The 23555-nt window shown below is 38.9% G+C and overlaps 2 protein-coding genes across 9 annotated transcripts; both read right to left on the reverse strand.

Moving 5' to 3' along the window:
• Nucleotides 1-2886: 2886 nt before the first annotated feature.
• Nucleotides 2887-11278, reverse strand: spa17 (sperm autoantigenic protein 17). 5 transcript variants are annotated; one of them, XM_061719349.1, is made up of 4 exons: nt 11240-11278; nt 8943-10677; nt 5033-5234; nt 2887-3634 (listed from the first exon to the last, which is right to left on the reverse strand). In XM_061719349.1, exons 2-4 carry the CDS (start codon nt 10116-10118, stop codon nt 3579-3581), a joined length of 1434 nt encoding a protein of 477 aa, XP_061575333.1. In that variant the 5' UTR covers nt 10119-10677; nt 11240-11278; the 3' UTR covers nt 2887-3578. The 5 variants fall into 5 exon arrangements, with proteins under 5 accessions (XP_061575333.1, XP_061575331.1, XP_061575330.1 ...); XM_061719347.1 differs by lacking the exon at nt 11240-11278 and having other exon boundaries at nt 5079-5234; nt 8943-11208; XM_061719346.1 differs by lacking the exon at nt 11240-11278 and having other exon boundaries at nt 8943-11208.
• A 7099-nt stretch (nt 11279-18377) lies between these two features.
• On the reverse strand, nt 18378-23274 carry LOC133442349 (uncharacterized). Of its 4 annotated transcripts, none has more exons than XM_061720319.1 (10): nt 23139-23274; nt 22731-23036; nt 22586-22639; nt 22443-22478; nt 22241-22351; nt 22107-22131; nt 21983-22023; nt 21853-21903; nt 21652-21755; nt 18378-18755 (listed from the first exon to the last, which is right to left on the reverse strand). In XM_061720319.1, exons 1-10 carry the CDS (start codon nt 23182-23184, stop codon nt 18624-18626), a joined length of 906 nt encoding a protein of 301 aa, XP_061576303.1. In that variant the 5' UTR covers nt 23185-23274; the 3' UTR covers nt 18378-18623. The 4 variants fall into 4 exon arrangements, with proteins under 4 accessions (XP_061576303.1, XP_061576301.1, XP_061576300.1 ...); XM_061720317.1 differs by having other exon boundaries at nt 21832-21903; XM_061720316.1 differs by having other exon boundaries at nt 18380-18755; nt 21832-21903; nt 22235-22351.
• Nucleotides 23275-23555: the final 281 nt, after the last annotated feature.

Consider the following 23555-nt stretch of genomic DNA (forward strand, 5'->3'; position numbering starts at 1 on the left):
CACTTTTAAAAGGGATCTCATAGAAAATAATGGCTGCTTTTTACGCAACTGTTTATCTTAAAGTGTTTGTTTCTCTCTCTTTTTTTTACATTTGAGTATATGATCAAAAACCTAATGACACAACTTCTAGTGCTGGAACTGTAATCCTGGCAAGTCAGTAGCCCTTAAAGGAGCCTGCTTGAAGCTCTGAAATTTCTCAAAAGCAACCCATTTGCCCCCCTTTTTGGCCCCCCACTTTTTCCACTTTGTTCACTCTTTTCTGGATCGGAGCCTCACAAATCTCCAAATGTATCACTCCATCTTTCTTGAAACCCATAAACATACAGCCTTGAAAAATGCTGTTGCCAGTTTTCCAGTGTAGGTCTCTACATCGGGTCCAGAGCGTGAAGTATTGTATCTGTCTGATAGTTACGCAACAACAAATGCAACAAATTAAGCAAACAAACAAGAGAAAAGACTGTACTTAGTTTGTCCTCTTGGTGGCGTCAAAGCTACAGTAAGGCAGCGCCCTGATGGTCGAGGAGAATTAAAGAGCAGGAAGCAATGCTTTGGGGAGAAATTGCCTTAAAAAGTGCAGGCCATATTTTGACATTTAAGATGTGTGAATCTAACGTGAAAAAACAGGAATTCTGACAATTTGCGCAAAAAGGTAACAGTTTATAATAAAGATTTGAGCGTTTTACCTCTTGACTTCTAAGCAGATTTTTTAGTTTGTCGGACCAGATGTGATCCCATATGTTGCATCTGTCCTCTGTTGTTTATTTTTTGAAAATTAGTGTGTGTGTAGCAATGAGTCAGCTGCATTAAGTCATCTCACCCACTTTCAGAAAATCTTTTGTTATGAATATTTTAAAGCATTTGGTTTGGAAACAAAGGGGGCTTCTCTGCAGAGGAGGACGCCTGGTTGACAGAGCTTCAGAGCTGTGGGAGGAGCTGCTGCGAGCCTCCACTCCTCTCAGGACCCAGTCTCTTGTGTAGTGAGCCATCAAAGTTGAACCTTTCCCCATCACCTCTGCCCTCTGTAAAAAGCTGCATCTCCCCATTCCTTTCATCTTCTAACACTCTAAATCAAGCGGGATACTTTTCAGTCAGTAAAGGAAGAGACGGGGAACAAAAACGTGAGACAGTGTGCCTCAGATAGTTTGGGTGAATGTTTTATGACAGAAAACATTCCTGCGTGTTTTTTTCACGACATCCTGGCACATATAGTATACTGATGTCTTCATCCTGGCTCTCTTCTGAGATTTCTTTATTTTGCAGGATACATGATGGTATTTGTTTTGTAGTGTAAACATTCCAGTTTATGTATCCCCTAATTATTGCTCAGTTGTGTAACTCACTTAAATAATAATAATAAAAAAGAGTCCCTTCTAAGATGGCCAGGCAAGTGAGATAACCACTGGAAATAAAATAATTGCGCCCCCTGCCGCTTGTCCCCGCTTATTCCTCTTTAATTATCTCCCAGGAGACGAGAAATCTTGTCTCATTGACAAGCTGTCTACGAAGCAGATCGTGCCACCCAAGCAGATCGTTCCTTCAACGCACTCCTAAAATAGTCCAGGTTCAACCAAACAAATTGCAAAGAGGAAGGGTGAACTGTATTTCTCTGGTGTGTTTAAGGCTACCATGTGTTTAACATGTAGATCTATTAAAATCCAGACTTGTGCAATTTCCAAGCTCATGTCTTTTTGAAAGCACTTTTTTTCTTCCCTTTTTTCCTTCACTGTAAGAATTGAATCAACAGCACAAAGTGGGTGTTGTGCTATGTTTGGAGGTGTGCATAATATTGATTGTTCACCCACAGTCATTAAAGAGAGAGGAACGTAGCCATGGCCTCTCTGGGACTGAGTAGGAGAAAAGAAATAATAGGTCCACATAAAACCCTTACAGGATGTTTATGAGGATGAGGTGGAGGAGGAAAGTCGGCCTGACAAGGATTGCGAACCCACTTGTGATCTGCTGCTGATCGTCCTGTGTGTACAGCTGGTGACACAGCACACCGGCGTACGTGTGAGTGTGTTTGAGGGTGAGAATGAGTGACTTGAGTGAGATCTCCATGCTAAAGTATGGGCTGTGTTTTTCCTGTGTGAGGGTGCATGTGCAGTTTGAGTTTGTGCACTGTGCTGTCTGCGTGGCTCAGATGTGTGTGGGCGGGCTGAGTGGGTGCGCTGGGAGACTGAAGATGTGCTATCCTGTTTCTCATAAAGCGAGGAAGACTACCTCAGGAGATGAAGAGTTATACTTTTGTGATTAAAACAGCCTTATTGGAGTAAAGCATGCGCTCGTGTTATAAAATACCTCACAAGTACACACAGCCCTTCAGTGGTTTCAGTGATTATGATGCTGCAGTCACTGATAGGATGAAAACATCTGTGGCTCAGTCCATACAAGCTCTGTAACTAGGTACAGCATGATTTTTGAAAAAGTTTTGACCACAATATATTATTAGCACACAATTTAACATCTGTGTTTGGTGAGACTGCCAGTACAGCTAAATACATGTTTATATTTTGAATTATTCATAGATTTTCTTCCGAGGAGAAGCACGCAGGAGGCATTGTTTCAGCTTCATGGAAACCTGCTTTCTCTAATTAACAGTTGCAGAAGAAAAGAAGATGTTTTGGCAAAATATCCTTATTTTTATCATTTAATTTAAGGACAAAGACAGGGCTGACATTATGGGTCGTGTTTAAAAGAAACAAATATCTTCATAAAGTGTAAAACAGACATTTCACTGTAGGGTGGATTTATTAGTGTAATGCCATAACTACACCAAATATACTATCCATATACTTGTGAAGCACAAAGGCTCTAAAAAACTCTTACAATGGAATTCTATTCTACACATCTTTATCTACAAAAATCAAAAAAGTAAAACCCTCAAATGCATCTGGGAAATAAAAGTGTAATTACTGCATGCTGATTGTACTGGAAGATCAGATTTATAGAAAATGCTTGGAATTGTGAGAAGAGAATTTACTTGTCATGTAATCAGAAAGATCATTAGAAACAAATAAAACATACATAGCTACTTTTCTTTCAGCGATTTTGATGTTTTAATAATTTTGTAAGCAGGTCAAACAGAAGTCACAATACAAGCACATCAAAAACTATGTCAAATAACGTAACGATTTGAAGCCACTAATCACCAAAAGTGATGCATACAAGGTGTTTACACAGGAGAAAAAAATGAAAAAATGTGTAGATCCATCCAAAAAAACAACAAGATAAAACCCCATTTAGCATTTAGAGGACATTCATTTTCACATTCACAGATCATCATCTAAAACTAGCACACTACCAGAAGTTTCACAAGTACATGCAGTGAGTTGCAAATTCTGGGTCAAAGACATCCGCAATGATGAGGCTGCCTAAGAAGCAGAGAAGGACTGTTAAAGTTCACTAAATTCACATTATGCACCGTCAAAACTTTTCATTTTCTACTGCTAATTTGTGCTGAAAAAGAAAATGCCTCCTTGGGTTTAAAAAAAGGTGTGCCCGGTAGCCAGCTAATGCAAGCCCAACCTCTCCCAACCTTGCTTCTTCTCTTTCTCTTGACTCAGGTAAGGACAGGGGCGTCACTGTTCTGGCACAGATGTGTTGTCTCCCTCTACTGCCCCCGATCTTCCTGTCTCTAAAAACAGAAACAGGAGAGCCAGAGTTGACAAATGCAGAGCCTGGAAAGAACAGTTTTTATTTTTACTCCTAGTGTCATGGTCCGAGGCTCTGACACAGAGCGATAAACTATGAGATTACTTGTGGGCGGATCTATCGACGCATAAATTAGAAAAACCAACGAATATGGTATTTAGAAAAAGAGGAATTCATGTGCCTGTATGATTCATATTAGTATTTCCTGTTCTTGTTGTAATTTCATTTAAATGAGCTTCTAAATACTGCGCATGCTGTGATCTTAATTCCTTCTGATTTGACTCCTGATATGAGTGATGATCACCACTGTTGTGAAAAGGCGGTCTCCCCGATGGGAGGAACTGAGGGTGTTCGGTTCCACTCCGACAGGTCCATTAATTCTGGTAGGTCCTTCAAGGCACATACTGTAACTAATGCACCTGAAGCTATAAATACTTCTCCTGCCGAAGGATAAAAAAAATAAATAAGTAAAAAAAAAAGGCAGGAACTAGGTTATCATTGATGCAGATTCGGAGTTAACCACATCCTGCCCTTAAAGAACAGCCGTACTGAGAAAAGTTTTTGAGTGGCAAGAATATGAAAATGTATCTTCTTATGGAACTGTTCTAATCCACGTTTCTAGTGGCTCAAGTTTAAGGAAACACATTTGAGAGCAAATCTACTGTCCATTTTATTAAGTTTTATTTCGTACTACTTTCACTTTCATTAATTAGAATGTAGAATGCAATTAATAATCCAGGAGAACAGTTAAATCGTGATTTTTTCCCCTCCACTGATGTATGACGCAAAAGCTCCTAAATAACTGTGAACACCAACAATGAAAGTGGAACATCTTTTGTGTTTTGTGATTTAACAGCACAATCTAAAAGCAGACTGATTAAAGTCCTTAAACTGAAAAAAGTACACCTGTTGTTGAAGCCGCTATGGGGTAAATGAAATGGGTCACTCAGTTGTGTATTGCATTAATCAAACTTGGGTTAGGTTCTGGGGAGATTTAACAGATGCATTTGAATATGTATAGTACCTTAATTAATACACTTTTAACTTTCTAATGTTTAAAATTGTACAACATTTGGTGTTTCTGTCTTTAATTTGTCTCAGAGAGAAGACTAAAGCTACAAGACACATGCAAAATGCCTTAAAAAGTAGATAAAGCCAAAGCTTTGCTCTCATTATAGAAAAGATAGTTTATCACTGTGCTATGTCAAAAGTTTAGAGACTCTATGGTTAAATAAGTAACTTATTGACTACTTACCTTAAGTTACCTACAGTCACACCTTGCTATGCAGCCTCTCTTACCCCACATACAGTAACTATCCATAATGCCCTCCGTAGCGGCATTATGGGTCTTACTCCTACCCCTTGGTTGTACACCACTGACCTGAGACCCCCTGGCTGCCGTTGAGCACCTCCCCAGTGCTGCTCACCTCCTCCCCTTCCACCTTGTCCTCTGGCTTCAACTTCTTACGAGTCATGTGGCCACGGAACCCAGCCTGGATCTTGGCAGCGGCCCTGTTAGCCTCAGGGTCATCCAGGGGGATGTCCATGATGTCCTCCTCCTCCTGGGGCCGGCTGCACTCCTCCTGTTACGAGGATGACAAAGTGGCATTTTATCGCAGCGAGAAAACAGATTTCATGATCATATGATGATGTGTTCTTTGTGAAACACAAGTGGGAGTATTTTATCATTAACAGATTGCAATACCATATTTTGTAGAGTTCACTGTATGTAATAAACAGTTTTACTTCACTTTTATTGATTTTTTTTTTTTACGGAGCAAGTGAGTAGTGGCGTGGGGAGAAGCTCATTCTTATTACATGGCTTCAGTGGAGCTCTTTTGACGTCAAAAACCCACTTGATCCCTTTCCCCTTCTTTTTAGACCCTTTAAACACAGCTTGTTTGAGTCTTTCTATTTTGTGGCGATTGAGCACTTTGAGGAAAAAAAGCACTTTCTGTTATCCAAAACAAAGTTGGGGAAAAAGATTGTCATGCCTCAAAAAGAAAATAAATAAATAAAAAAATCTCCTGGCACTGCAACATTTACCCAAAAAAGGATGACCCAGCGCAAATGTCACTACAGTCAATGCGAGCCACTCAGATACTTACAGAAAAGAATCCAGTGTCCCAAAGGAAATATGGGGTGGGTGGAAGAGAAAGCCAGGCTTGTCACAAATTGTCAGGGAAATAGTGCTCAGGCTATTGATGAATTATGTAAACACCTATTCATGCTGTTTGGAGAACACAGATCAGCTATACCTCGTCCGTTGCTTATGGTACTGACATTTCATAGACTGACATTTTATACAAAGGCAGCTCGCAGAATCCTCCCGCTGTCATCCCACTATCTTGGTGAGGCAGTGCATCATTTCTCCAGCGAAAGCCCTCCAGTGTAGGAGTGTGACCACCCACCTGTTCGGCCAGTATTCATGTGCCTCGATGTCTGACTGCTCATTGAGCAGCCAGCATCCAGTATTCTCACAGTAGCAGAGATGCACTGTTGCGCTGGACCTTTTTCTGCTATATTTATCACCTCGCAGGTTTCTCAGTTAATCAGGCTGATTTAAAAAAAAAAAAAAATCAGATATAAATCTCAGGCAGTGTTATTAACTGAAGATGAAACTACCTTGAAGTTTTATTTTCATAATAGGTCACTTTATTTAAAAAAAAGAAAGAACTTGAAAACAATATATAAACAATTGATAATCTATATTGTTCCTGAAAGGACAGAGCAAACAACAAACACAGATCCAGTTGGCAGTTTGACTACACTGACCATGTTTATAAAGTAATAAACTGTATTACTCAATTAAGTTTGAGCATATCTAAAAAACTGAGAAGTAGTTGGAGATGAAAAGAAATCAATAAAAAAGTAAATCTGAAGGATTAACTTACATTGTGGCAGTCCATTTCTTACTCTCAGAGATAACTTCGGTCTTCAGTTGCACGGACCTGGTGTGACTGAGTCGCCAAAATTACTATGTGGATCAGTTAAACTCTTTTTAAACGAGTCTTCGATATAATACAGATGCCTCACTGGGTCTCACTAACAATCTCTGTATGCTCAGTAACAGCCGCTCACGCACAGAGTGAGAAGGACAGGCAGAGAGAAAGAGGGAGGGAAGGAAAGAGAGACCTCCTACAAACATAACAGCATGTGTTTCATCTTTTTAGTCTCATTAAGGTTGCCAACCCACTGTGCCCATTTTACTGCTACAAATCTTTACAGACCACAAAGTACAAACTGAAGATGTAGATTAAGTAACTGATGGATACAGTGTGTATTTCTAATTCAGTGATTTAAAGTTTGTCCGTTTTTTTTGCTGTTTTTTTTTTCATTTACACCTTCGAAATGAAATGGAAAACAAGTGAGCACCGTGTGCAGTTAGAAGCATAGATGTTGGTGTGCATCCAGTTAGAAAAATAACACCAAATGAAACCAGCTTGTAGAAATATTATGTAAAATCCATATGGTCGTAAAATTACAACTGCTGAGTTTCAAACCTTACTAACAGTGTTAAAACAAAACTGTCTAAGCATCTTGGACTTTTTTACACTGGGAGGTGTTATAAATTTATTAGAGGCTGAGTGAGCTTACAGCCCTCTCCATCCTTCTGATCCCAGCTGGTATGGCCGCCCACACTCCTCTGCCAGCTTCATAGACAAGACGAGCGAGGGAGAAACAGAAAACATCCATTTATCTGAGCTACATACCTGACAGCAATGCACTCCTGTTGGCTTTCTAACAACTCAAACTAAACGCCAAGTTATGCACATGCTTAATTGTGCCCAGGTGACTGGCACTAGCAATCTATTTGCTTGTGAAATTTGTAGAAATTATAACCAGAAAGTGATTAAACTGACTGTAATGAATTATTAAATTGTTAATTTGCTTCTATTAGCCTGAATTATGGTGAATCAACCACAGTATGTATTTATCTGAGATGGCTGATTTATAGCAATATTATTGTGGACACTTAAAAGCAGAGTGAAAGACATATAACTTATAATAGTATATAAAAGACATCTAGGACACTGCTGCTACGTCGCTCTTAGAAGAGATGGCTTAAATACTGTTCAGTTTTGTGGTAGTAATTTCAACTGACATGGCTTCTGACATGGAACACAGAAAGTAATGCTTTTACTTTTTAATTAGTGACTTTGAAAGTGCTCTTAAAGGTAGATTACTGCCACAGAGGGTGCCTAGCAACTATCAGCATCACCATCTCCTGTTAATTCCATGACGACACTAAGAGAGAGCAGGATGGTGAGGGGTAACCATAGTAACATTCTCAGTATCCCTTCCTACACTCCCTCCCTGCGTGTGTGGAGCCTTGTTGGTCCAGACAAATCCATTGAGGCTAACAGTGGTGTCAGTAAAAATTTTAGAGGTCTAACCCACAACATGAAGTCTTATGATGTGCTATGTGTTGATGACAGATTACTAAGTCGAGTTTCAGTCTGCGGAGGCTCCTGAGAGGAGAGATGATCTGCTGCAGGCAGTTTTTATGAGCAGGCGGCAGCAAAGGTCTCAAACAACATCATACCCACAATAAAACCTGCTCAACTTTGATAGAGACATTTTTACTTGAGAGAGCAACAACTTTACGTCACACAGAATATGAACTACTCTGGAGATATTTTCAACCCTCTACCCCAGAGAGTCAGCAGTTGATCAGATTTGTCCTTGAACAGTTTATGTATATAGGCTACCTGCAACAAGAATGGAAACAGAGCAGACGGTACCTTCACTAAAGTCATCACTGTATCAACTTTGACCCTCTGTCTGGTTTTAAGCTTGGAGAAGATAACATGTATGGTTACAGTCAGTTACACTAAAGCTATAAAACGTCATGTTAAAAGCAGTCAAGGCTATGTTCATTTGTGATTTTAAAACATTAGGGACTTAACAGTTATGACTGACTATTGATATGAAATATTCAGAGGAACAATACATTACAATACATTTTGTGATTTATTGTGTGGAAAATACAGCTCAATGTAGTTGCAGGTTGTGATGGTTACCACTACAGTGATGTGGCTGGTGTAATGATGTGGGTGGGATGTGGGGTGGGGTTAATGGAGTGATGTAATTGTAATTACTTATGTATTTAGTTATGTATTCATATATTTAAAATGTAAAGTACTATAGGAAGTATATATATGTATAATTGTGCTTTTATATGAATGTATTTTAATTTTCATGGACCCCAGGAAGACTAGTTGGCGTTTTGCGTCCGCTAATGGGGATCCAAAATAAAAAACGAAACAAAACAAAACAATCACAATTACCTGGTCGTGCCTGCTTGCAAGCTCCGAGGGCTGAGTCTCACACTGAGCTGGCCTTTCACCTTCTTGATGGTGGGCATCCATATAAGCTGCACATTGAGTGAAGCTGATGGTCTCCTCCTTATCCAATACTACACTCTCCTCTTGTTCCCTTGAATCGGTCAGTTCCCCTGTGAGATCCTCTGGCTGTGACAGCGCAAGAGTTTTCTGACTTTGCTCATTCTCCTGTGCTGGATCTTGTGCGTTTTCTTCAAAGGTTTTACTGTCTTCCTCCATTCCAGCCACTGATATATTCATCTGGCTTACTTGTGATGGATTGGGTTCCACCTGGTCATCATTCATTTCTTGATTTTCCAGTTCATTGCAGCTCTCCGTACATATTCTTTCATCATCTCTACAACTCACCTCTGTCACTTCATCATCCTTAAAATCAGAGTCATCGGACCGTGTCTCATTTTCAGACTCCTGATTCTGTTCAACTTTGCCATCTTCAGCGTTGTCGATATCTTCATTTTTATCAGTTTTCTCCGCATGAATCTCTTGTACTGCCTCAATGGTGAGCTGATCTGCTGTAACACATTTCTCTTTCTCATCATTATCACTCTCATTTAAATCAAGGTTCCCTGTTTCTCTCTCATCTTTAATCATATCATGTGCTTCATGTTGATTTGTTATTTCCTCCTCTTCAGAGTTCATTTCATTTTGTACAATGTCCATTTCAGGTTTACGGTAATCTTCTGTATAGGATATATTTTCATGTGTTGAACTCCCAGAAAACTCCTTGGACTCTTCCATCTCTTGGGATTCAGATATATTATTCTGTAAGACCTCCACCGAAGTCTCTAACTCTGGCGGTTTCTTCCCAACTGCACTAATGCCCTGAGCTTCTGGAATATCTTCAAAGCTAATCTCAACCAACGAATCCTCCTTTGGGAAACCACTGCCATCTAAAGAACCCTCATTGTGAACTAAACCTACATCGGTTTCCTCATTAGATACCTCAGTCATTGTTGTTTTCTCCTTTATGCTCTGTGCATGTTCCTGTGTTTCTTGTTGATTACTCTGAATGATTTCCTCTTGAGAAAATGAGGGTTCAACAACAGTTTCCTCAAGATGGGGTTTTAAATTGTCTTCCTCTTCAACAACATTTTTATGATCTTGAAGAATTTCTCCTTCCATTGTTCTCTCTGTTTCTTCAAGCTCAGCACAGGCAGTCACATTAGCAAGGTGAGAGTGTAGGAAGCTCTCCACGGGTTCTGCAACTTCAGTTTCCTCCTTTTCAGAGTGTACAGTCTCCTCATCTACATGTGCACTTCCTTGTTTGTCATTTCCCTCATTGTCGGCCTCTCCTAACTCCTGAGCACACACATCTACATTTGAAATTCCCCATGGTGACAATAAAGCTCCCAGATTTGAGTCAGACTCAGACACAGTCTTCTCTGGTACATTCTCTGTATCGATTTCATCTGCTGGCCTGTCAAGTTGCTCAAGTTTAGTTATTGTTGGGGTGTTTTTTTCATTTGGTTCCTCCGGCCGTGTATCAGTGACAGATTTTATTTCTGAAATATTTATTTCATCTGAAATTGTGTGCTTCTCTGTATTTTTGACTTTTTCTTCATCGTCTGTGCTTTCAGTTGAATTAGACTCTTCAGAGACACGAGGTTCTGTGGTGGAAAGAGTTGAGGCTTCTGCCAAGAGAGTTGAGTCATCTTCACTTTGGAACTTACATGATTTGTCTCTAGAAAGCAGAAAAAATACCATGATAAAAGTAATGCATTTTTTTTTCAAAATAGCAAAATTGAATGATTCCTCTCTAACTCACTGAAACCTGTGCCTACCCTCCTGTAGCTGGTAGCCTCTTGTTGATCACTTCTGCGTTTTCTTCTCAGCCCTGACTACAAGTCCAGTAATACTTACCTGATATTTACCATTATATCTCAGGCTCTGTTAAACAATGCATTTTTTGGTTTATAGCTTCAAAAAATAAATAAATGAAGCCTTGAAAAGCCGAAGTATGAGTCTAGACATACAGTAAATTTAGGACTGTATTACTGCCCTTTCTTATAACATTTGACAATGACAAAGTCATGTCACAATGACTATGTGTAAATATACAGTATCCTTTCATTCTAACATAGCACATAAATCATGTCTAAAGAAAACACCACATTACCTCCAGAGAGCTTTATTAATTGTAAATAATAATGTACTCCAATCAGCACTTGTCACTGTCTTTTCCCTGAATTGTGTTCATCCTATCTGTCTTCTGTGGATCTTTCTATCGGCACGGTGAGACTCACTTGGAAATTGTCACCTCTGGTGCAGTTTCCTCTCCAACACTAGTCTGGGAAAACAAAGTAAAAGTTGCTGTGGTAAACAGAGATTTACTGTTGACTTTAAACACTTGTTTTAAACGGTCTAATCAGAGCAGTGGCCACATTATTGCATGGCTGTAGTAGGGGAGGGGAGATTGGGGTAATTTGTGCCAAGGGGCAAGTTGTTCCACCCCTGTTATCTAGAAAACCGTGGAAGAAATTGGTCATGTGATCACAAATCTTTAGAGAGGCATCCATTTCAATCATCCTGCAAAGAAGGGAGACACTTGAGAGATAAGCACATTTAAGTTCAAAAAACAATTTTATGCCCTCCAAAGTAAAATTTCTACTATCAAGGTTTTTTGATTGCAGTGTTCGAACAATTATAGACATCTTAGAAAACAGTTCACACATGTTTTAGTGCTTTAGTAAGCTACACCATGAATCTATACAGTTAGCATGATGTTAACTTAATAATAATAATAATAATAATAATAATAATACATTTTATTTATAGAGCACTCTTCCTTCAGGAAATCTCAGAGTGCCTACAAGATTAAAGTACGGGAAAAGGTCAGTATCAATAAAAAACAGCTAGGGGATGCATTTTCTTCCAAATGGTGGGGTTGGGGCAATTTGTGCCACAAAACCACTTTTTTTTTTCAAAAGCTATATTTCTCATACAGTTTACTTTAAATTCAAAGTGATTGTTCCCAGAGATGCACAACATCCTAAACTATATGTACCCATTTTTGTTGGAGACTTTGCTGTAATCCCCTTGTTTTATAGCCACTTAAAGTAAAAAATTGCACTACTTACCCCAATCCCCCCTACCCCTGTATCTTTGATCTCTTTGTCCTCCTGTCTTCCAGCCCCCTCAGCAGGGTCCGTGTCACTGTCTGCAAGGAAGGTAGAAACAAATCAAATATCTGACGCCAGCGGACTCCATTTGTCTAATTCAGGGGTCGGCAACCCAAAATTTTGAAAGAGCCATATTGGACCAAAAACACAAAAAAACTAATCTGGAACTGCAAAAAATAAAAAGTCTTGTATAAGCCTTAGAATGAAGACACAGCCACCTGCCTGGCGCCGCCCTGGTGGTAGAAACGCACAATTTAAATGACATATTTTGATCAACTAGCATGACTAAGCATAAATTACATAGAAACACCAGCAAAAATATATATAAAAAATAAAATAATAAAAAAGGATTTAATCCAGATTTAAAGTAATTAAACCTTCATATTGTTCAGTTTTTATACGTTTTAAGGATTTAAAGTAATTAAACCTTCATATTGTTTAGTTTTTATATATTTTAAGTATTTTTTTAATGTTTTAATTTATTTTTTTAATTGTGGTTTTCAATTTGTTAATACGTGAATTATTCAAGTTTAATCCACTTTTTTGTAATTTTTTTCATTTAATCAGAATTTAAATTACATATTTGGGTCAATGCGTAACAAACATGACTCAGAATATATTATATAGAAAAACCAGCAACAATATTAAAACAAAAAATTAAAATAAAAAGGATAAATTAAAGCTGCAAGCAGCGATGAACGGGCCCTCGCACTCACCGCCACCGCCCCCCATAAGCATATCAGAAATGACACCACCCATGACTTCCTATATCAAACCGTTCAAAAGTTATAGCAGAAAAAAGGGACAACCAATCAGAAGAAGGGGCGGGGCTAATTCAGGCCAATGAAGGTCAAGGACTCCATACAGAATCTGATGACACCACCCAGGACTCTCTATGTCAAACCATTCAAAAGTTATAGCAGAAAATCGGGACAACCAATCAGAAGAAGGGGCGGGGCTAATTTGCACCAATTATGGTCAAGGACTCAATACCAAGTCCCATGACACCACCCACGACTCTTTATGTCAAACCATTCAAAAGTTATGGCACAGAAAAGTATTCTAGGGGGCGCTGTTGAGCCGTTAGGCCACGCCCATTAATGCAAACCATGAAATATCAAATTTATCACCAGGCCTGGCTTGCATGAAAAATTTGGTGACTTTTGGAGAACTATCAAATATGGACCAATCAGATGGAGGGGGGCACGCTTTTTGGCGTCTAGCGTCGCCACGGTAACACTTTTGAAAGAGAAAAGTAATGCGCGTAGTTGCAAGATGAAAACGCACATTTTGATGTATAACACACCTGGGTGCACATTACGATTCGGGCAGTATTAATTGCCGAAGGAATGGCATAAATTGCGCCAAAATTACACAATTAATTCAAAATGGCTGACTTCCTGTTCGGTTTCGGCCATGACGCCAAGAGACTTTTCTTTAAGTTGCAACATGATACAGGTGTGTACCGATTTTCGTGCATGTACGTCAAACCGTATTGTGGGGCTTGAGGCACAAAGTTTTCCGGGGGGGGCTGTTGAGCCGTTAGGCCACGCCAATTAATGCAAACCATGAAATATCAAATTTATCGCCAGGCCTGGCTTGCATGCAAAATTTGGTGACTTTTGGAGAACTATCAAATATGAACCAATCAGATGAAGGGAAGGTGCGCTTTTTGGCGTCTAGCGTCGCCACGGTAACACTTTTGAAAGAGAAAAGTAATGCGGGTAGTCGCAAGATGAAGACGCACATTTTGATGTATAACACACCTGGGTGCACGTTACGGTTCGGGCCGTATTAATTGCCGAAAGAATGGCATAAATTGCGCCAAAATTACACAATTAATTCAAAATGGCCGACTTCCTGTTCGGTTTCGGCCATGGTATCAAGAGACTTTTCTTTAAGTTGCGACATGATACAGGTGTGTACCAATTTTCGTGCATGTACGTCAAAGCGTATTGTGGGGCTTGAGGCACAAAGTTTTCCAGGGGGCGCTGTTGAGCCATTTTGCCACGCCCATTAATGCAAACCATGAAATATCAAATTTTTCGCCAGGCCTGCCTTGCATGCAAAATATGGTGACTTTTGGGGAACTATCAAATATGGACCAATCAGATGAAGGGGGGTGCGCTTTTTGGCGTCTAGCGTCACCACGGTAACACTTTTGAAAGAGAAAAGTAATGCGTGTAGTCGCGGGATAGAGACGCACATTTTGATGTATAACACACATGGGTGCACGTTACGGTTCGGGCCGTATTAATTCTCGAAGGAATGGCTCATATTGCTCCAAAATTACGCGATTAATTCAGAATGTTCAAAATGGCTGACTTCCTGTTCGGTTTCGGCCATGGCGCCAAGAGACTTTTCTTTAAGTAGCGACATGATACAGGAGTGTACCAATTTTCGTTCATGTACGTCAAACCGTATTATGGGGCTTGAGGCGCAAAGTTTTTTCTGTCTGAACCAACCAGATGAAGGGTGGGCGCGCTTTTTGGCGTCTAGCGTCGCCACAGTAACGCTTTTGAAAGAGAAAAGTAATGCGTGTTGTCGCAGGATGGAGACGCACATTTTGATGTATAACACACTTGGGGGCACGTTACGGTTCGGGCCGTATTAACTGCCGAAGGAATGGCATAAATTGCGCCAAAGTGACACGATTAATTCAAAATGGCTGACTTCCTGTTCGGTTTCGGCCATGTCGCCAAGAGACTTTTCTTTAAGTTGTGTACTGATACAGGTGTGTAGCGATTTTCGTGCATGTACGTCAAACCGTATTGTGGGGCTTGAGGCACAAAGTTTTCCGGGGGGCGCTGTTGAGCCATTTTGCCACGCCCATTAATGTAAACCATTAAATATCAAATTTTTCGCCAGGCCTGACTTGCATGCAAAATTTGGTGACTTTTTGGGCACGTTTAGGGGGGCAAAAAGGCCCTCCTTTCGTCAGAAGAAAGAAAGAAAGAAAGAAAGAAAGAAAAATTCCTACAGATACAATAGGGCCTTCGCACTGAAGGTGCTCGGGCCCTAAAAATAATAAGGATTAGATTTTTTCGTTTTGTAGGAGTTTGAGAACAAAAGAGCAGAGAAACGCTTTTTGTGGACGAAGAAAGAAGAAAAAACTCTCTTTTTCCCTTTGGAAACAATCCCTTTGGCCGGTTTGTTTACAACCATAGACATACGTATGTGGGTCAATGATGTGATGCCTATATTTTCTGAAAAAACAGATTTTTTTTTCAATTCAAGAAAGGTTTAAATTGATAAAAAAAAATACCAGATATATGACTTACCTGTCCCACATATGGACTCACTTGAATTTGACAAAAAATACTAGTTATTTGTAATTTTGTTGTTGTTTTAAGCGTCGAAATGTCATGTGGTGCGACCGTCCGACCACGACTCTTGTTTTGAAAACTTTTTTTGAAATCACTCTAAATGTTTTTAAATCAATCTTCTGCCCTATCTGGCATGATTTCTGAAGTGTCTTGTAGTGTGTAAGATTGCAACACATTTGTATTTATATTTCCATCATAATATACAAACAAACTTTGACTGATGATGTCCATTTTATGAAATATGTGGCGCGACCATTAAAAAAACATTTTTGTATAATACTGAAAACTTGCAAAAAAAAGATGTCAAGATGTTAAGGAAATTAATTTATGGTTGCACCACATGACTTTTTTTTAAGGCTAGTGCATATTCATCTTGATAAAAAACTCTGAAATCACTTAATTTAAAAATGTATGAATTTATGTGTACACTACATTCTTAATGTTTGAACTACTGCAATAGATATTCTTTTTTTTATTATTTTAAATTTGACCTGTTGAAAATCCTTATTCGTCATTGAGCCATATATGTCTATGTTAACAACAGCCACCTGCCTGGCGCCCCCTGCTGGTAGAAACGTGTGTCGCAGGCTCCGACGCAAATCTTCGAGAAATGTTGAAATGTAATATTTATTCTACACATTTTTACAGCATTGGAAAACGTTAAGAATGTTTGTGTCATGTTTGTCCTCCTACAGAAAACATATTAAAACCCAAATTATATTTCCCTCCCCCATCTATTTCCATTTTCAAACATTTTTGAAAAAGCTCCATGAGCCACTAGGGCGGCGCTAAAGAACAGCATGCGGCTCTAGAGCCGCGGATTGCTGATCTAGTTTAATTGTATTCAAAGGAGTAGCCTACATCCACACCCTTTCTGGTGTCCAATGGCGTGCGCCAGGGGGGGATTTTGTCGCCTTTATTATTTAATTTATACATGGATGATTTATCCAAACAGCTCAATGAGTGTAAAACGGGTTGCATGGTGGGGGACATCCTTATCAATCATATGACATACGCAGATGACTTAGTCGTACTGTCTCCGTACAGTGCTGGCCTACAGCAGCTACTACGGGTCTGTACTAAATATTTTTTTCCATTTGATTTATTGATCAATTCTAAAATGATCTGCAAAACAAAGGACGATCAGAAGCTTACCTTTCCCTCTTTTTCTTTGGCAGGAGAAGTATTAGAGGTTGTAAAGAAGTTGAAATACCTGGGTCACATAATCAGGGATGATTTCTGTGACGATGATGATTTGCAGCGTCAGTGCTGTAAACTATATGGCCAAGCCAATATGCTGGCACGTACGTTTCACATGTGTACGGATCATGTTAAAACAGCACTTTTTAAAACATATTGCACTCCGCTATACACCGCTCACTTGTGGTGCCATTATAGGCTACCAGTGCTAAAATGAAAAAGCTACAGGTGGCATACAATGATGCTTTGTCGAATGCTTTTAGAATTTTCTACAACTTCCTAGATGGACAAGTGCAAGTGAAATGTTTGTGACCAGTGACGTTCCCACTTTCCATGCTGTACTGAGGAATTTTATGTTTAGATTTATGTGTAGACTGAAGGATTCAAAGAATGTTTTAATGATGGCCTTAACAGAGACTACACAGAGCGATACAAGGTTCTCCTCCTGGAGGAAATGTTTATATGTTTTTAACTAATTTGAATGGCACAAGGAAATGTTTGTATGTTTTTAACTTATTTGAATGGCACAAGTGAATCTCTTTCTCTTTGTTTTTAATGTCTGTGTCTTTGACCACGGTTGAATTGGTTTGATATTGGATATTGGATATTCGACATTCAAAGACATCCATTTAACTTGTGATACATACCACTGATTTTGGTCATATTGCTTGTGATGCGTTCATGGTCATCTAGACTATATATCACAAAACAGTAATTATTAAAAAATCCTATATATGGGCTGATTTAAAAATCATATATATGGGCTGATTTAATGTGGTTTTATGAATTCAACACCCATAAAACTTGTGATACATACCACTGATTTTGGTCATATTGCTTGTGATGTGTTCATGGTCATCTAGACTATATATCACAAAACAGTAATTATTATAAAATCATATTATGGGCTGATTTAATGAGGTTTAATGAATTCAACACCCATAAAACTTGTGATAGTGAAGTGGTTTGAAAACAATCGGTGTTATGTATCACAAGTTTTATGGGTGTTGAATTCATAAAACCACATTAAATCAGCCCATAATATGATAAAACCTCATTAAATCAGCCCATAATATGATTTTATAAAAATTACTCTCTTGTGATATATGGTCTAGATGACCTTGAACGCATCACAAGCAATATGACCAAAATCGGTGGTATCACAAGTTAAATGGATGTCTTTGAATATCCAATATCCAATAACAAACCAATTCAACCGCCGTGTGTCTTTGCATCTCGTTTTGTATTCTGGACCCAGTGTCTGCAAATAAAGTTTATATTACACCCACCTTCTCTTTGTTTGACTAGACGTTGAAAGTGCCTGGCAGCGTATGTGATGATGTCCTCGGGCTGGGCTCGCAGGATCTCTATGGTCAGTCCCTCCAAGACGCCCCCGAACCCTCGAGGGGCCCGGAATGGGTTGTGAATGGGCGCTGACATTGTTTGGCGATTGTGTCTCCGACTGGCTAAAAAAAAATAATTATGTTTTTACACAGTAGATTTAATCGCTGATGTGTAGCTTTGAAGAACTCTGAATCAAGCTGTATGAATATTAACTACGTTTGTAGCAAAATACGGCTTTCAGACCACTTTAAACAATTAAATATATAACAAATAAAGTTAAAAAAATCCAAAAACATACCTTGACTTTTAGTTCTGTTACCTGAAAGTGTCTGCAAATCGATATTATCCAATCTGATCTAAAAACAGTAAACCGCTGGGTTTTGTGACTGTTGACTGTTTCTAGGCAACGGCTTCACATACGGACACCGGTAAGGGACAAATACCACAGAATACTTAATGCAAAATATTTTATTAAACGTACAAGTTTATCGCAAATTAGTATAGCAAATTACACACATTTGTAAAAAAAAACGAACATGTGATTAAAAAAATACAAAGGTATACAGGGAAACACACATATGTATACAAGCAGGTGCGCTTTTCTTCCTCCTGCAGTCCTTTAGCAGTAGTAAATTAAGTCAGGCATAGGTGATGACTGCATACTCAGAGCTCGTACTCATCTTGCGGCTCACTTCTCTTGCGTGTGGCACACGCAGTCTGTCAGCTGAACGTGAGGCCTGCAGGTGAGATTTGGATTCATCCCCCCACCTCTGGACACAAGAAAGGGAATTCATAATAGTGATTCAGATTCAGATTCAGAAAACTTTATTTATCCCCGAGGGGCAATTGCAAAAATTATGCAGTACATAGTGCAGACAAGTGCAGATAAATAAAGCATGTATCGTATATAAAAAATATATAAAATGTAAAAATATATAAAAATGTAAAATAGAGTGACTGTAGTGGTATAAAGTGTCAACAGTGTAATCAATGTAATGATAATAAAAAGCATAATAATCATAATCATAATAATCACAAAAATAATGTTAAATTTCTAGTAAGAGTACCTCAAGACATTTTAATCAAATTATAGGTTGCCATAGCTTGTACTAAAGCTTATGTAAACTCAAACTCCACTGTCACCCTTTAAAAAAAACTGATTTTGTGTTGTGTTTGATCTCTTTGAATGTGAAGATAGAAATTTAGATTTCCTTTTATTAATGAAATTAATATCTACATTGCAACACATTATTACAGACAAAGTCTAATAAATGGTGAAACATCACCCAAGTATGGGCTGTGTGAAGCTTGTGAGTTATATGTGAGAGCCATGAGCTGGTAACTAGAGATGACAAGCCAGTTAACTGTACCAGCCACCAAAAAAGATGGATGGAAATTCGAGAGCATCATATCCCTTTGTTGAAACCAGAAGAAAATTGTTAATCAAAGCCAGTTAATGGGAGTCCCAAATGTGGCGAAACATCTACAGTTCCCACTTTGTGTCTCATTTTATGACTGAGTTACTTCTTTATTAAGCTCATAAGGATTTAAAAACAGTAGAACATTTATTTTCTTTAAGAAGTTTATTACAAACCCATAACCTCGTGTGCTGGTTTTATATTCTGGACAAATGTGCAATAAGTGATGTTTTCATCAATGTCTATTCACAGCAGTTCTTAATTTTAATCTCTAAAAATCCAAACAAAGTAGAGAAAACTGACTGAAAGTGGTGCTTAGGTATTTATCAAACAAATAAACACGAACTATGTTACTCACAAACTAGTAATCTCATTATTTTAACTTTTTTTTTTTTTTTTGCCCAACCAATGTTTGATTTGTGGTAGTAAAAGCTTGGTTTGCAAGATGTACCTGACTGTGTGAAGTCTCAGTGTCATGTTGTTTGAGGTTATTGGGTTTAGTTTGTTTATCAATGTTTGTGTGATATCACAGAGCTGTATGGTCAGTGTCACGGTGGTGAAAGAGAGGGGTCGGCCTGAGTAGTGTAGTTGAAAAAGAAGTTGTTGTACGACATTTCGTGGTATTTTGACCAAAACAACCCATTTCATAAAAAGATAGGAAGATCTTGTCAACATCTGGAAATAGGGGTGGAAACATCATTGTATATATTGCTGGGCAATATATACAATTTTTGTGGAGCAACATATGCTGCATATCCTTTTCATGGAAAGCCTTCTCCATTCCTGTAAGACAATGCTGAACCACATTCTGCACAATTACAACGTTACAGCCCAAAGTAGGTTCAACACACTAACTTGACCAGCAAACAATCCAGACTTGTAACCAGAATTGAATAAATAAACACAAATGAAATATAGAAATAGAGTCAAGTAGGCTTCACACAACTGAACAGCTGAAATCTTTAAACAAGCAACAACAGGAAATATAGCCACGGGCGTCAGTTTGATTTCAGAAGTAATGGGGACATTTACCATAAACCTGAGTAAGGTTTGAAAAGTGCTGGGTACGAGCTAGGCCCATTACTTCCGAATTGAGGTTTCATGATAAATAATAGGCATTGCATTAGATGATGCGTATTGACGCGATATTGTCCCCATATTAAAAGCCATCTGCGCGTTCTTATTTAGGTCGTCGGAAACATCATCATGGGTTGGGACAATTCGTTATGGGTAGGCCCTATTCGTATTTCAAAATCCGCATTTCAGTACAAGACACGATTTCGGTAATTGCACAGCCCTTGACACACCAACAAATCTCAGACAAACCTCGACCAAGCAAGAGCGCATCAGGAGACGTAGCCTGGCAAACAGCCCTTGCCCTTACAAAGTTTTCAAACATTGCCAGGCTATGAAACTTCGGGCAAGAGTGAACGAGCAGCAACCCCTCTGTGAAATAAGTTTTCATTAATTGTCTTTTTTGTCTATCTCGCCTGATATGCATCATGAACACTGACAAATCTTCACCTGGCTGCAACACCAGCGACTTCTTTCATCGCTCGTTACACTGTAACAGACTGCAGACCGCAAGCGCAGTGTGTGGGAGCGGAGCGGATTCAACATAGTTGCTAACAGCAATGGGGGCTGAGGGCGTTCTTGAGCAGCTTCTGAACCAAAATTCAGCTTCTGCACCAAAAGCAGCATTTGCACTTTCTCTACTTAATTTTTATTTATTTTTTTATTTTTTAAGTGGTGGGGACAAATCTGCTCGTCAGACAAAGTGGTAGGGACGCGTCCCCACCGTCCCCGGCGGAAATGACATGCCTGAATATAGCTATTGCTTTCAGAGTGAGAGCAATAGGTTTTGTCAGTCTGCAAAAATGCTTGCAATGTGTTTCTAAAAAAAGAGGTGATACGAGGCACGTATAAAACATGCCCCTGGCCCAACTCCTTTTTGAATTTTGCTGTCTTCAAATTCAAAATGAACACATTTTTCCTTAACTTTTTTTGTGGATGCTTTTGTTGGTATACCACTAAAACTAAACATAGTTATGCACTCTAATCCAACACCACTGCAGTAACATTGCACCCTCCTCACTGCAAGTTACCCTACCTCAAATCTCATATTAACAGGAAACGATTTATTCAACCGCCAGTATTGAAACAGAAAACTAAGATGTCAAGGGAAAGTGGGCCTCACTGAAATACAAAAGACCAACATGATGACGATATATGAAGTTTGGACTCTCACCTCTCCAGTAGCCAAGTAGCTGACCTGAGAGAGCTCCGGAGTGCTCACCCCTCGGATGGTGATCATTATGTCAGCATAAGGAACTTCAGTGTCGCTGTCATCATCTGGGTCAAAAACATGTTCAAGTTTATCAGAAACGGAGAGTTGTTGCGTTGTACAATGTGTTCATGTGTTATTTACCTTTTGGAGGAATCATCTTACCAGGTGGAGGAATGCTCAAAGTAACTCTTTCACTTTGTGTTGACAGTTTTCCTGCGAAAATTGGCCAAGTGTGAATGGCATAGCTACTTTACAAGGCTTGTCCTTTAACTTACAAATATCAAACATTTACCTTTAACCGGTAAGACGGCAGCATATGATGGCTGTGGTGAGCTGAAATGGTAAAAAAAAAGTATACATTTCAGTGGTAATTGAACTCAAATTTCATTAAAGATGATTTCTTTAATCATACTCACCGTGTCCTGAACTGACGGGTCTCCCCTGGAATATGGGACATTGTTATTACAATGTTTTGGAGATAAAATTGCATACATTTATTTTTAATTTGGAAATGTGTTTGAACAGCGTGATACGGTGTAATCACCTTTACCATTCCTGTTCTGCCTGTTCCGGTTCACACATAGGTAGACCGCCAAAGCTGCAAGAACCATAGCCACTGTAACAGTAACCGATGCCAGGACCTTAATTCCTGTAAATTCCCCTGTTGAACATTAAAATAGATTTATTTAGAAATGTATAATAATGATAACAATAACATGTTTTTTCATGATCTATTTCAACGGCCATCTTACCTGCACTTGAATCTTTCTGATCAACTAGATGAGATCCTGAGTAACGTAGATCATAATTATTCAATAAGAATGATGGTCAGCAGTATTAAAACGATTAAAACTATAGAATATTTTATTTCTTAGATTGTTAAACAAATCTTTACCATTTTTAGTTTTAGTGTTTGGGCCAACTGTTGAATTTGGAATGATTCTTTGAACTGTAAAAAATAAAAAAAGAAAGTTAACTGTTAGTTTTAATTAAGAAAAGACATGTATTTATTCAGCTTTTATATTACAATCATCATCTACCTTGAAATTGAAGAAAAACAACGCGTTGAGTTCTTCGCCGAAGCTCGGGGTCCTCCCTATCCTCTGTGTAGCAAGTGTAGTTCTTGTTAACATCGTCAACACCCAAGTCTGACAGGGTGAGAAAGATGGTACAGGAGCTGCCATTGTTGAGCGTTCCATGGGAACGAGAAGTTTCTGACTCTTCATTCCAGGAGCCATGAACAAACCCGGATGAGCACTCATAGGTGCAGTTTAATGTGATATTGCCTCCCAACTTCACAGCCAATACATCAGCGGGTGGGTTCGTTTTAGTGCAGCTCACAAAATCTGAAAAAGAGAAATCAATTGATTTACCTTACAGAAGAATTAAAGTCATGAAGTCACTTTGTATACCGATGCTGATTTTTCCTGGATGAGTGTATTATTGACCTTGTGCCACCCAAAGGAAGAGCGAGATGAGGTGGATTGAGATCATTGTTGTTGGTCCCTGTTTTTCTGGTTACTTCCTGCATAAAGACACTCAGTTAAATATCTTGTGCTATTGCACTGTGATGATGCTTGCTCCTGCACCGACCCACCTAAGCACACACACATATATATATATATATGTTCCCTCCCTTGGGTTACGGCACAGGAAGTGGTAGACCAAAAGATCCTGAGCTGTGTATACAGCTCTCAAAACTTTCCATTTAATGCACCTGGCTTCCTATAAAGTAAATAACAGTTGAAAATGCAAAGGGCAAAATATATTTTGGAAGATGATGACATGGAAAAAACATATTTACTCTAGATAAAGATCAGTCTTATTTTTGCATTAATACGGTGTATGTGCTTGAATTTGACACC

This window comes from Cololabis saira, chromosome 4 (assembly GCF_033807715.1).
Source record: "Cololabis saira isolate AMF1-May2022 chromosome 4, fColSai1.1, whole genome shotgun sequence".
Taxonomy (NCBI): Eukaryota; Metazoa; Chordata; class Actinopteri; order Beloniformes; family Belonidae; genus Cololabis; species Cololabis saira.